The sequence below is a fragment of the Dysidea avara genome, chromosome 4 (genome assembly GCF_963678975.1).
Source record: "Dysidea avara chromosome 4, odDysAvar1.4, whole genome shotgun sequence".
Taxonomy (NCBI): Eukaryota; Metazoa; Porifera; class Demospongiae; order Dictyoceratida; family Dysideidae; genus Dysidea; species Dysidea avara.
This window is the reverse complement of record NC_089275.1, coordinates 37,976,233-37,991,557: the sequence shown is the minus strand read 5'-3', so window position 1 is coordinate 37,991,557 and position 15,325 is coordinate 37,976,233. Positions and strand designations below refer to the sequence as shown.

General features: G+C 37.3%; 1 protein-coding gene across 2 annotated transcripts in view; it reads left to right on the top strand.

Annotated features, from left to right (window-relative positions):
• Positions 1-1,415: 1,415 nt before the first annotated feature.
• Positions 1,416-15,325, top strand: part of LOC136252034 (ATP-dependent RNA helicase DHX58-like) — a 29,616-nt gene continuing 15,706 nt past the window's right edge. Inside the window, exons 1-3 of one of the 2 annotated variants that reach the window (XM_066044371.1) lie at positions 1,416-1,540; positions 7,450-7,715; positions 14,417-15,321. In XM_066044371.1, coding sequence (XP_065900443.1) covers positions 7,523-7,715; positions 14,417-15,321 — 1,098 coding nt within the window. In that variant the 5' untranslated portion in view covers positions 1,416-1,540; positions 7,450-7,522. Of the gene's footprint in view, positions 1,541-5,755; positions 5,965-7,449; positions 7,716-14,416; positions 15,322-15,325 lie in introns of those variants that run through there. The other variant, XM_066044372.1, reaches the window with a different exon arrangement.

Genomic DNA, 15,325 nt, shown 5'->3' with positions numbered 1-15,325 from the left:
ATTTATTGCTTTAGGTTGAGATTTGTTTGCTCACATGATTGTGTGGACAAACACACACATACGTATGCACATGCATTTTCCCATCAGTTAATAACAGGTACTTGCATCCACAACCATCCTTTGCTTAGGTGAGGGTGTGCACCTAGTTAAAAAGGTTGGGGAGCTCAAGTACACAAATCTATTTTACTGGAGTCCAACAGTTTTGATTTGATTGATTTGTTTTTATTTTAACTCAAATATTTGGCATAGCCGTTCTTCCATACAAGAGCGTACAAAGAACAAATGTACAACTATAATAAACACAAAAGTACAGAAGCAATAAGTACAACACAAGTACACAGATACAGGAACTATATATTTGTACACAACACAAATACACCACACAAAAAAATTACACATCACTACAATTATACACTGAAGAAGTAAAGGTGGAGGACAGAGCAACTTTATGGTATCATCTGACTGCTCTATTAGAATATGAGTATCTTGATCTTTTTTGTACATTTGTAAGAATTAGAGGTGGCCCAAGCCCATCTTCCACCACTTCTGATATGTGATATGTACATGCGGTACAAGTGTATGTATGTATGTATGTATGTATGTATGTATGTATGTATGTATGTATGTATGTATGTATGTATGTATGTATGTATGTATGTATGTATGTATGTATGTATGTATGTATGTATGTATGTATGTATGTATGTATGTATGTATGTATGTATGTATGTATGTATGTATGTATGTATGTATGTAAGTACTGTATAGTATTCTTATTGTTGTGATAATGTGTGTATGTATATAATTATGTCTGTGTGGGAGAAAGACTATACATGCAGTATTCATAATACAGCTGTTGTTCCATTAAATGTCTTTGAGGGTAAAGACATCCGCGAATCATTTGAGTTGCTTGAAGACACTTTTATGGAGCAATTTAAACAACATAATGTGGATGTTGCCACAGTAGGTGTTGCAGTTCAAGGATACTGTGAACGATATTTTGAGCCTTCTCCACCAAGTTTTTCTGTGTCTACAACTGCTGAATTGTTTACCTGCATTAAAAAATTACCATATCACAACTTCTTGAGTGTAGAGATTTTGATGCGGCTAGCAAATTCTTCTGGTATTCAATATTTAAATGGGCTAATTGAAGAATATAAAAGAACATTTTTCAATCAGAAGCTCTTTGAGTTATTTTTGGGTAGAAGTATCAGACAAATTCAAATAATAACACCAGATGACACATTTATTATCAAATCACGCAGATCAAACACTGTGCTAAAAGAAGATGTCACTATTAATGAGCTCAAAGGTTTTACCATCAGGTATGTTCAACAAATCCTCTACCTTGATGCTGGTATTGCCATACCACACTGCATTATAAAAGGATCGATTTGTATTAAATGGCTGATTCCTTCATGTCTGGCAGATTATGCTTATCATTCAGCTTGTCTCAATATTGAACTGTTTTCACAATTGAAGATAGTATCCATGACGATTGGAAATTATCAGATAAAACCAGTTGAAGGATCATTGGAAAGTATGTACAGTATTATAGTTATTCTTAAATACATCGTTCATGTATTTGCTAGGTCTTGTGTGTGTATATGTGTCTATTAGACTATTACTATATCCTGCAAGTTGTACACTAGCTGTTATATGAATACGTTTACAAGCACAGATGCTAATGTTTTTGCTATCTTCATTATGCTTTCTTTGTTTCAAAGCAACATACATTCATTATTGTCATAACAATTTATAAAGACACACATGCACTTTTTAAGGAATCGTATATGGGTCATTACAGGTAAAACAACTAAATCACATGTATTTTATATTCTTTCAGGAAATGACATCAATGCATAGACCAGTGAATTAACGTATGCATAAATACTTTTAAAGATGACAGCATGCTTTAGACCAGCATCCTTTTGTGCAGGGGACCAAGTTCTGTATTTTGATTCAATAACTTGTAGACCATTAACAAAATAGCTTTAACTACTGTACATATGTATATATATATATATATCTAATCAAAAACAGCCAAGCTGTAAAAAAAGGTGCGGCCCCCAAAAACGCCATGGTGAAAAAAGATGTGAAATCCAAGGTGGCGGCCAAGAAATGGCTGTGATGGTAGGTTAATGGTTACATTTTAATAACAACAATTCAGGTGAATTTGGTGCCAAGACCAAGCGGCACAAAATTCTCCTGAATTGTCGTTATTAAAATGTAACCATTAACCTACCATCACAGCCATTTCTTGGCCGCCACCTTGGATTTCACATCTTTTTTCACCATGGCCTTTTTGGGGGCCGCACCTTTTTTTACAGCTTGGCTGTTTTTGATTAGATATCACTTCTTTTTGTATTTGTATACTGCAAAGCCGGCCTATGGCTGGCTTTGGGGCTTTTTTAACCCATGTGTTTTTTTCTTTACTACAGGAAGAAGAAAAGAACTTAAAGAAGACTTTTAGTACTTCAATTATTTTTGATTTCATTAGTAATTATACAAATTATATACATATATTTATTAAATGCCCATTATTCCCCACAGGATATTTTTTTGCAGCTGATCTCTCTACTGGGTGACTTGAAATATAGCTGAACTATATACAGGATGGTTTCTTTGTAGCTGAACTCTCTACAAGGTAACCTCTTCTAGCTGGTCTCTCTACAGGGTATTTCGTTTCTAGCTGAACTCTCTACAGGTGATTTGTTTGCAGCTAAACTCTCTACATGGTGGTGTCTTTGTAGCCGAACTCTCTACATGATGGTTTCTTTGTAGCTGAACTCTCTATAAGGTGACTTCGTCTAGCTGAACTCTCTACAGGGTGATTTTTTGTAGCTGAACTCTCTGTAGGGTGATTTGTTTGCAGCTGAACTCTCTACATGATGGTTTCTTTGTAGCTGAACTCTCTACAAGGTGACTTCGTCCAGCTGATCTCTCTACGGGGTGATTTGTTTCCAGCTGAACTCTCTACAGGTGATTTGTTTGCAGCTAAACTCTCTACTAGGTGGTTTCTTTGTAGCTGAACTCTCTACATGATGGTTTCTTTGTAGCTGAACTCTCTACAAGGTAACTTCTTCTCTACAGGGTGATTTGTTGTAGTTGAATTCTCTACAAGGTAATTTGTATAAGGCTGAACTCTCTACATGGCGGTTTCTTTGTAGCTGAACTCTCTACAGAGTGATTTGTTTGCAGCTGAACTCTCTACATGATGGTTTCTTTGTAACTGAACACTCTACAAGGTGACTTCTTCTAGCTGATCTTTCTACAGGGTGAATTGTTGTAGGTGAACTATCTACAAGGTAACGTCTTCTAGCTGATCTCTATACAGGGTAATTTGTTTGTAGTTGAATTCTGTACAGGTAGTTTCTTTGTAGCTGAACTCTGTACATGATGGTTACTTTGTAGCTGAACTCTTTACAAGGTGACTTCTTCTAGCTGAACTCTCTACGGGGTAATTTCTTTGTAGCTGAACTCTCTATATGATGGTTTCTTTGTAACTGAACTCTCTACAAGGTAACTTCTTCTAGCTGATCTTTCTACTGGGTGATTTGTTTGCAGCTGAACTCTCTACATGGTGGTTTATTTGTTGCTGATCTCTCTACAGGGTGATTTGTTTGTAACTGAACTCTGTACAAGTGCGTTTTTGTGGGTGATCTCACTGCAGGTTGATTTGTTTGTAGCTGAACTCACTAAAGGGTGATTTTGCTTGTATATAGCTGAACTCCTTGCATTGTATCTAGTTTCTAGCTGATCTCTCTACAGGGTGATTTGTTTGTAGCTGATCTCTCTACAAGTTGATTTGTGTGTAGCTGATCTCTCTGCAGGTTGATTAATTTGCAGCCGATCTCTCTACAAGGTAATTTGTTTGTAGCTGAACTGTCTGTAAAGTGATTTATTTGTAGCTGATCTCTCTGCAGGTTGATTTGTTTTAGCTGAACTCTCTACAGGGTGATTTACTTGTAGCTGAACTCCTTACATTGTGTCTGGTTTCTAGCTGATCTTTCTACAGGGTGATTTGTTTGTAGCTGATCTCTCTACAAGTTGATTTGTGTGTAGCTGATCTTTCTACTGGTTGATTTGTTTGTAGCCGATCTCTCTACAGGGTAATTTGTTTGTAGCTGAACTCTGTACAAGGTGCTTTTTTGTAGGTGATTTCACTGCAGGTTGATTTGTTTGTAGCTGAACTTACTAAAAGGGTGATTTACTTGTAGCTGAACTCCTTACATTGTGTGTAGTTTCTAGCTGATCTCTCTACAGGGTGATTTGTTTGTAGCTGAACTCTCTATAAGGTGATTTGTTTGCAGCTGAACTCTCTACATGGTGGTTTCTTTGTTGCTGAACTCTCTACAGGGTGTTTTGCTTGTAGCTACTCTCTACAGGGTGATTTGTTTCTAGCTTATCTCTCTACAGGTTGATTTGTGTGTAACTGATCTCTCTACAAGCTGATTTGTTTGTAGCTGAATTCTCTGCAAAGTGTTTTGTTTGTAGCTGACCTCTCTTCAGGGTGATTTGTTTCTAGCTGATCTCTCTACAGGGTGATTTTTTTTGTAGCTGACCTCTCTTCAGGGTGATTTGTTTCTAGCTGATATCTCTACAGGGTGATTTTTTGTAGCTGACCTCTCTTCAGGGTGATTTGTTTCTAGCTGATCGCTCTACAGGTTGGTTTGTTTGTAGCTGAACTCTCTACACGGTGATTTGCTTGTAGCTGAACTCCTTACATTGCGTCTAGTTTCTAGCTGATCTCTCTACAGGGTGATTTGTTTGTAGCTGATCTCTCTACAAGTTGAATTGTGTGTAGCTAATCTCTCTGCAGGTTGATTTGTTTGTAGCCGATCTCTCTACAAGGTAATTTATTTGTAGCTGAACTGTCTAAAAGGTGATTTGTTTGTAGCTGATCTCTCTGCAGGTTGATTTATTTGTAGCTGAACTCCTTACATTGTGTGTAGTTTCTAGCTGATCTCTCTACAGGGTGATTTGTTTGTAGCTGATCTCTCTACAAGTTGAATTGTGTGTAGCTAATCTCTCTGCAGGTTGATTTGTTTGTAGCCGATCTCTCTACAAGGTAATTTATTTGTAGCTGAACTGTCTAAAAGGTGATTTGTTTGTAGCTGATCTCTCTGCAGGTTGATTTATTTGTAGCTGAACTCCTTACACTGTGTGTAGTTTCTAGCTGATCTCTCTACAGGGTGATTTGTTTGTAGTTGATCTCTCTATAAGTTGATTTGTGTGTAGCTGATCTCTCTGCAGGTTGATTTGTTTTAGCTGAACTCTCTACAGGCTGATTTGTTTGTAGCCGATCTCTCTACAGGGTAATTTGTTGGTAGCTGAACTCTCTACATGGTGGTTTCTTTGTTGCTGAACTCTCTACAGGGCAATTTGTTTGTAGCTGATCTCTCTACAGGGTGATTTTTTTGTAGCTGACCTCTCTTCAGGGTGATTTGTTTCTAGCTGATCTCTCTACAGGGTGATTTTTTGTAGCTGACCTCTCTTCAGGGTGATTTGTTTCTAGCTGATTGCTCTACAGGTTGATTTGTTTGTAGATGAACTCTCTACAGGGTAATTTACCTGTAGCTGAACTCCTTACTTTGTGTCTAGTTTGTAGCTGATCTCTCTACAGGGTGATTTGTTTGTAGCTGAACTCCTTACATTGTGTGTAGTTTCTAGCTGATCTCTCTACAGGGTGATTTGTGTGTAGCTGATCTCTCTGCAGGTTGATTTGTTTGTAGCCGATCTATCTACAGGTAATCTGTTTGTAGCTGAACTCTCTATAAGGTGATTTGTTTGTAGCTGATCTCTCTGCAGGTTGATTTGTTTTAGCTGAACTCTCTACAGGTTGATTGCTTGTAGCTGAACTCCTTACATTGTGTCTAGTTTCTAGCTGATGTCTCTACAGGGTGATTTTTTTGTAGCTGAACTCTCTTCAGGGTGATTTGTTTCTAGCTGATCTCTCTACAGGTAGATTTGTGTTGATTTGTTCATTGCTGATCGCTCTAAAGGTTGATTTGTTGCAGCTGAACATCCTGCAAAGTGTTTTGTTTGTAGCTGATCACTCTAAAAGGTAATTTGTTTGTAGCTGAACTCTCTCCACAGTGACTTGTGTGTAGCTGAATTCTGTGTAACTGAATTCTCTAGAGAGTGACTTAATTGTAGCTGAATTCTCTACACAGTGCATGACTTGTTTATAGCTGAACTTTCTTCAGTGTGACTTGTAATGTTCTGAATCTCTATAGTGATATATTTGCTTAACTCTCCACATGGTGACTGTCTTCTTGCTGAACTGTCTATAAGATTAACTGTTTGCAGCTGAACTCCCTACAGAATAACTTGTGATGTAATAAAATTCTATAATGGAGTAAATAAATTAGCCGAATGCTCTATTAGGGTGACTGTTCTATTAGAGTATCTCGATCTCGCATTTGCTACACGGAGTTGGCTTTCGAATCATAACTCAGTGGTTTGTAATCCGATTCTTCTGTACTACTGCAAGAACTTTCTATGAAGATTATTCCAGATATACACCGATTTTCAGCTCATTGCTCTAAGCGGTTTGCCTAGTAGGTGTGAAAACTAATACTTTTTTATTCATAAAAATCGATCGCGTAATTGTGACACAGGTTGGGTTTTGTGTCATATCTCCGTGGTCTTTATCTCGATTCCTTTCAAACCACCAAAAGGCACTCCTACGATGGTTACTCCATCTACATAGCAATTTTCAACTCATTCCATGAAGCGGTTTACCCTGTAGGCGTGACAACAAATCGATCTTGTTTTACGCGAATAATCGGTCATAACTCCTGAACCATTCATCGGATTTGTACCACATTTGATGCTAGGATTCGCCTTTGGACTCCCTTTCTGTGTGCCAAATTTCAAGGCGATCGGAGTACGCGTTTACTTGTTATAGCAATTTTTGCAAGTGTGCGAAAAGACGAAGAAGAAAAAAAAAACGAAGAAAAAAAAACGAAACTTTGGCAGCTCGTATCTCGGAAATGGCTGGAGCGATTTCCTTCAAATTTGGAATGTAGACTCCCTTGGCTGGCGGGCAACTGTGTAGCAAATTTGGTTCCAATCAGATAAGTGATGACCGAGATACAAAGGTGTGAAAATGACGTTTTCGTTCTACCTGTCAATATACTCACGGTGTGGCGCGCCGGCTTGTTGGGCCGCACGACACACTATCGTGTGTCTTGATATACGGTACGTTTTTGTGCATTCCTCCTCCTTATCTTGTTTTATGTGATAAGACTATTCCTTTGTGTACCTTACAATAAAATAATTATTCGATTATGCAGACGTAGTCTCTACAGTGATGATGTATAGTATATTACTATTAATATATATGATTACACATTCTAATACATCATTATACATACGTATGTATATACATTCCCCTTGACATACTGTCAATCTATGCACATACTGTAATTTTTACTGTTACAGAAAATCCTACTCAGATTTTGTGTGACCACTACCAGTTTTATTAGAAAGCTTGAATCCCGAAGAGATAACCAAAATGTTGTTTTTCAAGAATTTACTGACGTCTAATGAACTGGATGTATTGTTGTTGAATACACCTATTGGGTACATGAAGAATTCTTATATTTTGGAACATGTTCGAATTCTTGAGACACCAAATTTGTTTTCATTTTTTGCTGCTCTCCAAAGTATTGACAACCAGGAACATATTTGCAATACTCTGTTGAAAGGTACACTACTTGCAGGTTTGATGTGTTAGAAAAGATTGTTCCTTTGCATCACAATTGTTCATTACCTGGTTAGTGTACAAAAAGCATGTATAAAAGTTGTGGGCTCAGGTTTTCAATAACTTCTACTTTGGATATTTTAACCCCTTCTACAGATGTGACTAAAATCTGAAACTAAACAGACTAGTCACTAAAAAAATGTAACATATACGTGTTTTCCTTGACACATGGCTGGTAAAAAAATTTCCTCTGTTTTTAGCACCGCCATGGATTATTGATAACTAAAATCATCAGAAATCCAACTGTTTGTCTTCTTCCAGTTGTGTCTTGCTCCAAAACTTGTTCTACTGTAGTTAACATGTACTGTTTGCCATGCTTAGTCAGTCAACACTTGATTTATCATGGAATAATTATATATAAGTCAGATTTATGATGCTTGCTTGTTAGAATAGTGTTGCGCTGGCTACTGCAATGGCTGTAGCAAGGATTGTAGACTATGTGTATATAGTGAATTATGTTAGTAGAGGCTTTCTTGTAGTCACTAAACAAGCTATTATAGTACAGTCATTTTACCAAGAATATTGGGTCAACCTCACACTAATTGCAACAAAAGCAAACTCAATAGATGTTGTTTCCTTATTATGTCCTCAATGACAGAAAAAAAGTCCTAAGGAATCCTCATGGGGGAACAGTGTGAAAATCATTGAAATAAAAATCCACTTTTTGCTCCTTAACGGTTTGATGTTTTTTACAGTGTTTATAGTCATATCTCAGCTAGGGTACTACTTATATCAAAACTTTTATACTATTAAAAAGCTCTCGCAAAGACGAATCTTTTGGTACTAAAACTATCACCTTAGGAAAATGTGTTAATGAGTTATAATTAAATATATCCTGGATTTGCTTACTCTTTGTACATGTACATGTTTTGCAACTGTAACTATTGTAGTAATGTCTTTATGTATGTTTTTGCATGCATACAGAGTACTATAGTGAGCTTGAGAGTTTTCAACCAGCAGGAGAAAGTTATGTTGTGGATGCACAAAATATCACATCTACCAATGAGAATGATCAGGCCCAACATTGTGTGGTATATAAGGCAGAGTATCTGTAGTTGTTTTTTAATGCTGGTGATAGCATGAGAAGAGTACTTACTAACTAACTGAACAAGCCAGGGCAAACTTTGTTAATTTTGACATTAGGTGCTGAAACCCGGGAATGAACCAGGGACCTTTAGATAAATGTAGGTTGATCATTCTGTATTCCAGCTCACTCAAATATTCTCAATTCTTCTTCCAGCAATGGATGTACAACCTGTATTGTGCACCATCTACAAGATTTCTGCAGATACAGGTGTCCCATCTTCTACTCCAACAGTAAAGGGTAGTTCAACCATCAACCAGGTCAGTATTTCCAGGAATGACAGCATTTGTACTATGCCTGGGGAAGTAGTACATCAGCATTGTTGCTGCAAATACTGCAACCCACATCAAATAGCAAAAGACACCAACCAAGAGGAGCCAATGCCAAGCACATTAAACAATGGCAGGCTTGTACTTTTTCATCTGAGGAGAGATTTTTGGTCATCTTTGGTCATCTTCAGAGGAATTCAGGTTGATCCACTGCTCCTCTTTCAGATCAGAGACTTACTACTGTCATGCAATCATCAGATGATCTGGAGGTAGCCTTCAAACATGAACTGTGTAGCTATCCACCTGCTTTCTTTGATTCCTCTCTTTTGCTCCATGAAACAGACAAGCCAGCACTTGCTGATGCAATATAGAAGACTTGTGAAAGTGGTGTCCTAGCAGAAATCCCAGATGATGGCATTCAGTATGTCTTGGCGGGTGGAACACCTCTACAATGCATCCCATGCATGGTCTTGTGTACATATGGAGACATCTGCACCAGTACACAGAATGTGTAGCAATGCAGGAAAGTACAAGGATGATAGATGTATTCGATAGCTATGAAAATATGAACACAGAAGATATGACACATCAGAGGCAGTCAAAAGGAAAGGCTGATGCAACTGTGAAAGTTGCTGCTAACATGCATGACCATCACAACGAAGAAGGACCAGTTTTTGTCCAACCAAACAAATGAGCAGCAATTATTTTCATGCTGAGTACAAGAGTAACTGCAAAACTATGCACCAGGAGATGCTGATCTTTTGATTGTTCAGAAGGCTGTTCAATCTGCTATCACCAGTACCATTATACCAGTTGGTAAAGACACTGACCTCATTGTTCTGCTCTGTTACCACACACGTCTCAACTACCATGGCATCTTCTTTAGTCTTGAGCCAAAGAAAAACACAAAAAAGCTCGTGTCTGAAACATCAGAGCTGCAAAAGAAAAGCTTGGTCAAGACATCTGCAACAACATCCTCTTCATCCATGCCATTCTTGGGAACATCACATCTCTATGGGATTGGAAAAGGGACATCCCTTAGCAAGTTCAAAGCAAGTGGTATGTTCTGTGTGTAAGCAAAGGTGTTCCATTCTGATTCAGTCTTCACACATGATGTGATAGATGCAAGAGAGAAAGCTCTAGTACTAGTCTACAATGGAATGTTAACTGACACACTAGATTCCCTCTGACATAAATGGCTCTGTGAATACGTGGCTGCAAAAACATCCCACATAAAACCACAATCCTTACCACCAACTTCAGCAGCAGCAAAGTACCACATCCTGCACGTGTACCTTCAAGTTGAAGAATGGAAAGGATTAGCTGCAGAACTTTATCCCAGAGACTGGGGATGGCAAGAGTGTGAAGGGGGTTTGTGCCACTTCAAACATCGCTACCTCCTGGTCCTGAACATCTGCTATGGGTGATCAGATGCAACTGCCAGACTGACTGCAGTACACTAAGATGCTCATGCAAGAAGCACAATAATGAGTGCACTCCCGCTTGTAGTAACTGCAAGGGAACTGGCTGCACAAACATACCTCACAACAATGGTATTGACACACTTGCGTAGTCATACAAGGGCATTTGCTACAATCTCTTTGATAGTATTGTATATTATTAATTATATTTGATTATAACTCGTTAACACATTTTTGCTAAGGTGATAATTTTAGTACCAAAAGATTTGTCTTTGCGAGAGCTTTTTAATGGTATAATAAGTTTTGATATAAGTAGTATCCTAGCTGAGATATGACTGCAAACACTGTTAAAACATCAAAGCGAAAACTTGGATTTTTATTTTAGTGATTTCACACTGTTCCCCCACGGGGATTCCTTAGGAGTTTTTTTTCTATCATTGAGGACATAATAAGGAAACAAAATCTGTTGAGTTTGCTTTTGTTGCAATTAGTGTGAGGTTGACTCTCATAATGACTGTACTATTACCTTGTTACAATACTAATGTAATATTATTACAGTATTATGTTACACATTTATTATAGCGCATGAAATGTAACGTGTTGCTTTTATTGCAAAAGTGATTATTATTATTATTATTATTACACAAGCATTATATGTATTGGTAATGCATTACCCCCAACACTGTGAATGACTAGAAGCATTTTTCATGCTGTACTAAAATTAGTGATTTTTAAACAGTTATAATAGTACAAATTAATGCACGTATAAATAGATGATATTAATACACACTAATTGAACATTCAATACTGTAATGCATAGAGCAGTTTCATACGAACACTGCTCCCACCCTTACTTTTCTTCGTGATGCAATAGCCATCTTGAAGATATATGCTTCCTTTGCCATAGTCATGCAAGCCACTATATAGTCAATGCATGTGATGTGATGCACAATTCTGGATAGTTATTTTATAATCCAGCAGTTGATGTGGATGCAAAACATGACCTGGATGATCCAATTGACCAGACCCTGATATGTAGGTATATACACCTGTAAATACTAGTACAATCATGAAGTAGGGTTCTAGCATTAAAGAGTAGTGAAACAAGATATATGAATGATGGTAGCTATTACAACATAATAATGTGGGAAATTCCTACTTTGCAATTGATTCAAACCAATGTAGGGATTTCCCACATAGCTATGTTGTAATAGCAACTACCATCATTCACATATCTTGCTTCAATACTTTGTATTGTTGGAACCTTATTTCAGTTTTAAATAATAATTTTTATTTATAATTGTTTGTTAACCTATTTGTTATAGCATAGCTATGTTATATGCATGTGGCTGTGACTGCATCTCAATCTCCTGCTTGTCTTGAGTGAGCTATGCAATAGATTAAGGGGTGTGGTTTACCATGTTTAGTTTTTGTATAGCAAAACCACAGCTGATTGGATTAAAGGGCATGGTCACAGTGTTTTAGGGGCATGGAGATTGTTTTATAAGTTCAGCTACGTGTGTCTACTGTACTCCACTTACAGCAGTTTAAGTGCTAGTTTAATATGCTCCTCTAAGAAAAGTGTCAATGCAGAAAATAAATGCCTCATTATGGTTTCTTTGTATGAAAAGAAGACAACCACATAATTGAATATTAAAGGAAAGGCAAAGCGCAGAAGGGAGATACTTGTCAGAACCAGAAAAGGCACTGAATTTGCTATTGTGACAGGAAATGGTAGCTGCGTATTACTTTGTTTGGCCTCTAGCCTTGCAATTGTGGTAAGACTGGTATGCAGACCAAAAATCAGGTTTTAGCAATTCAATATTCGGTAGCTAAGTATTTTCTTGTTTTAGCACTTGATTTGAAGTTAGATAGATGCACTAATACCATAAGAGTGAGATTTGCTGCATATCACATTTTTAAACTAGGCACATGCCCACAGCTGGCCTTCAGTTCGGCCAAATGTGGACACTTGCCTGGTTTACTGAAATTGTTTTCATAAGTGTGCGTGTGGTTGTGTGTGTGTGCGTGCGTGTGTGTGCCTACCTACTGACCTATCTTTGTCTGTACGCACCCACGTGAACAAAATCATTAAATGGTAAAAGCAAGTTGCATGTAAGAAGTAAAAGCAAACTAAAGTCTGTAATAAACTTCCGCATGAGTAGAGCTAAACTTTGCTCTGAGGTGGTTTCTTTTTAGCAGTCTGAAATATGGGTGTGGCGACTCTCCTTAGATGTTGTGAATCACATTCCCATCAAGTTTTACAGGCATTTAAATAATGCAGCAGACCCTGTAGAGTACTACAAATAGCCTATCCCTTAGTGGTTGAGTCCCCTACATATGTGAACTAAAATGAAAAGCAGCCTTGCAGCTTTGTAGAGAGAATTTGTGAGAAAAAACATGATAGCTAAACTATAATAGAAAGAGTTTAGAAAATACTTCTGTAAGTAACATGCTGTTAAAAGTGGTTTGTTTACACAAACCGTGCTTCCTTAGCAATGCATAGCAACGTAATTGAAGAATAAAGAAAATTTCATGAATTGCTAAATCCGAAATTACATAATTTAATTAATTGATTTTTTATAGCTACATAGTTACACATAGTTTGTTAATTCCTAATGAAGTTAGCCAGCTGTATGGTGCCTGGTTTTAAGAAGTAGCACAATTTCAACTTGTTATATGTGACTGGATCTGCGCAAACTGGTCTTATTGCCCAAGACAGGAAGTTTGACTTTTTCACACAAGCACAAAGCTTATGAATGCACTATCAAATTTCACTGTCACAGTCAACCAGAGTAAAGTGATCTGCTTTTGCTGGCTGTTTTTTTCAAGCACAGTGGTGAGCCATACGAGTGGTTTGGGGTCTTGATGGGGCCCTGGCCAACCAGGAGATGGCTGTGTGTGGCTGTACAGCTCCATGGTATTGGACAATGACCTGTGCTGTAACTTTCCTTTCATTTTAGCCAGTTCTGAGCCCTGAATGGCCCATAATGTGACCTAATTCATCCCAACTCATTCCTTAAAATTTTTTGAACACCATCTCACCTGCCTTCCAGGACCCCACCTCCCACCCCTTCACCCAATACAGTCAACCTCAGCTTAAAAACTATTTAAAATGACAGAAAACTTAACTGTTGATTACTTCTTCAGTAGATGATCTGAAAGGTAAGAAATTGTAGTGAAACATGTGAAAATTTGATATGCGTAGCTACCACCATTGGCCAGCTACAACACTCTGAATATTTATTTCTCGATACTTTTAAATAGGCGATAAGACTGGTTTTCCCAGAAACAGTCACATATGGATTTTAATGGCAACATTTTGGGTGTCGTTCATCATTTCAGGGAAAACCCTAGCTTTTATACGGACATGTGAAGTTACATGTTATGCAAGCAATTTTGTGGGCTGAACTTACAGGTTATCATGAAAGTTTTTAGCTGTATATTATGTATATAGCCCGCTAGTAAAGTTCTTAAAATATGTAGCTCATGGGCTATGACACACTGTACTGATATATTCATGATCTCCTCCAACACATATATACATGTAGTGTACAATATGTATGTATGTATGTATGTATGCATGCATGCATGTATGTATGCATGAATGTATGTATGTATGTATGTATGTATGTATGTATGTATGTATATGTATGTATGTATGTATGTATGTATGTATGTATGTATGTATGTATGTATGTGTGTGTGTGTGTGTGTGTGTGTGTGTGTGTGTGTGTGTGTGTGTGTGTGTGTGTGTATGCATGCATGCATGTATGTATGTATGTATGTATGTATGTATGTACATATGTATGTACATACATACATTTTCAAGTACAGTAAATTATTATACTGTATATATATATTTAAACAGATTTGAGCTCTAAAGGTTTTGATATATTATCACAAGATCTGAATGATGGTTTTAATGATCCATCTGCTGATGAAATGAATGATGATTTAGTTGATGAAAGTAAAATGGAAAAATTTAAACTATTTGTCACTAAACGACAACGGCCACTTTTACCAACCTTTAATTCCATGGAAGCTTCTCAGTATACTCCTTCTACTATAATATTAAGATATCTTGACTTGTTTGATAGTTTGTTGGAGTTCTTGCAGATAATGGATCCTAAAGAAATCATTGAAGCATTGAAGAGTATTATGGCCAGTGATTCTAATGGGATTAGTTACTTCTCTATCGAATTCATAAGACTATTAAAACAATTCACCAACACTACCTCTCTACTGAGAATATTGTTCCCATACACCAACTGGTATGATCACTCCATTATTAGAGACTTGGTTGAAGCTTGTGATTTTCCTGAAGGGGTGAAGTTATTGGATGAGTTTGACTCTCGGATTGATGTCACCCTACCCATCACATCATATCCTATACCAGCTCCATCTGATCTCATGATACCAGATGAGTCCAGTACTCACACTGTGATGGCTATTAGATGTCAACAAAAATTGTCTTCTTTATCATTAGAACACATTGGAGGAATGAAGTCACTGATGATTGACAAGTTTGGTGTTACTAAGCATGCTTGCGTGTTGCTAGCTGTTGCTAATCACAGCTCTGCAATTTTCTTTTGGTTGATTCCAAGGAACATAGTTACGATTGTGGCCAAAGCAGCACAAGAGCATTCAACTGTTTTATATGATAAAGAAGTATTGGAAATAGCCATTTACCCCAATTTTTCATTTTCAACTGGCAATACCAATAGAATATGGAGAATGGCTTACTACAATGACACAGCTGCCATGTTAGAACTTGTGA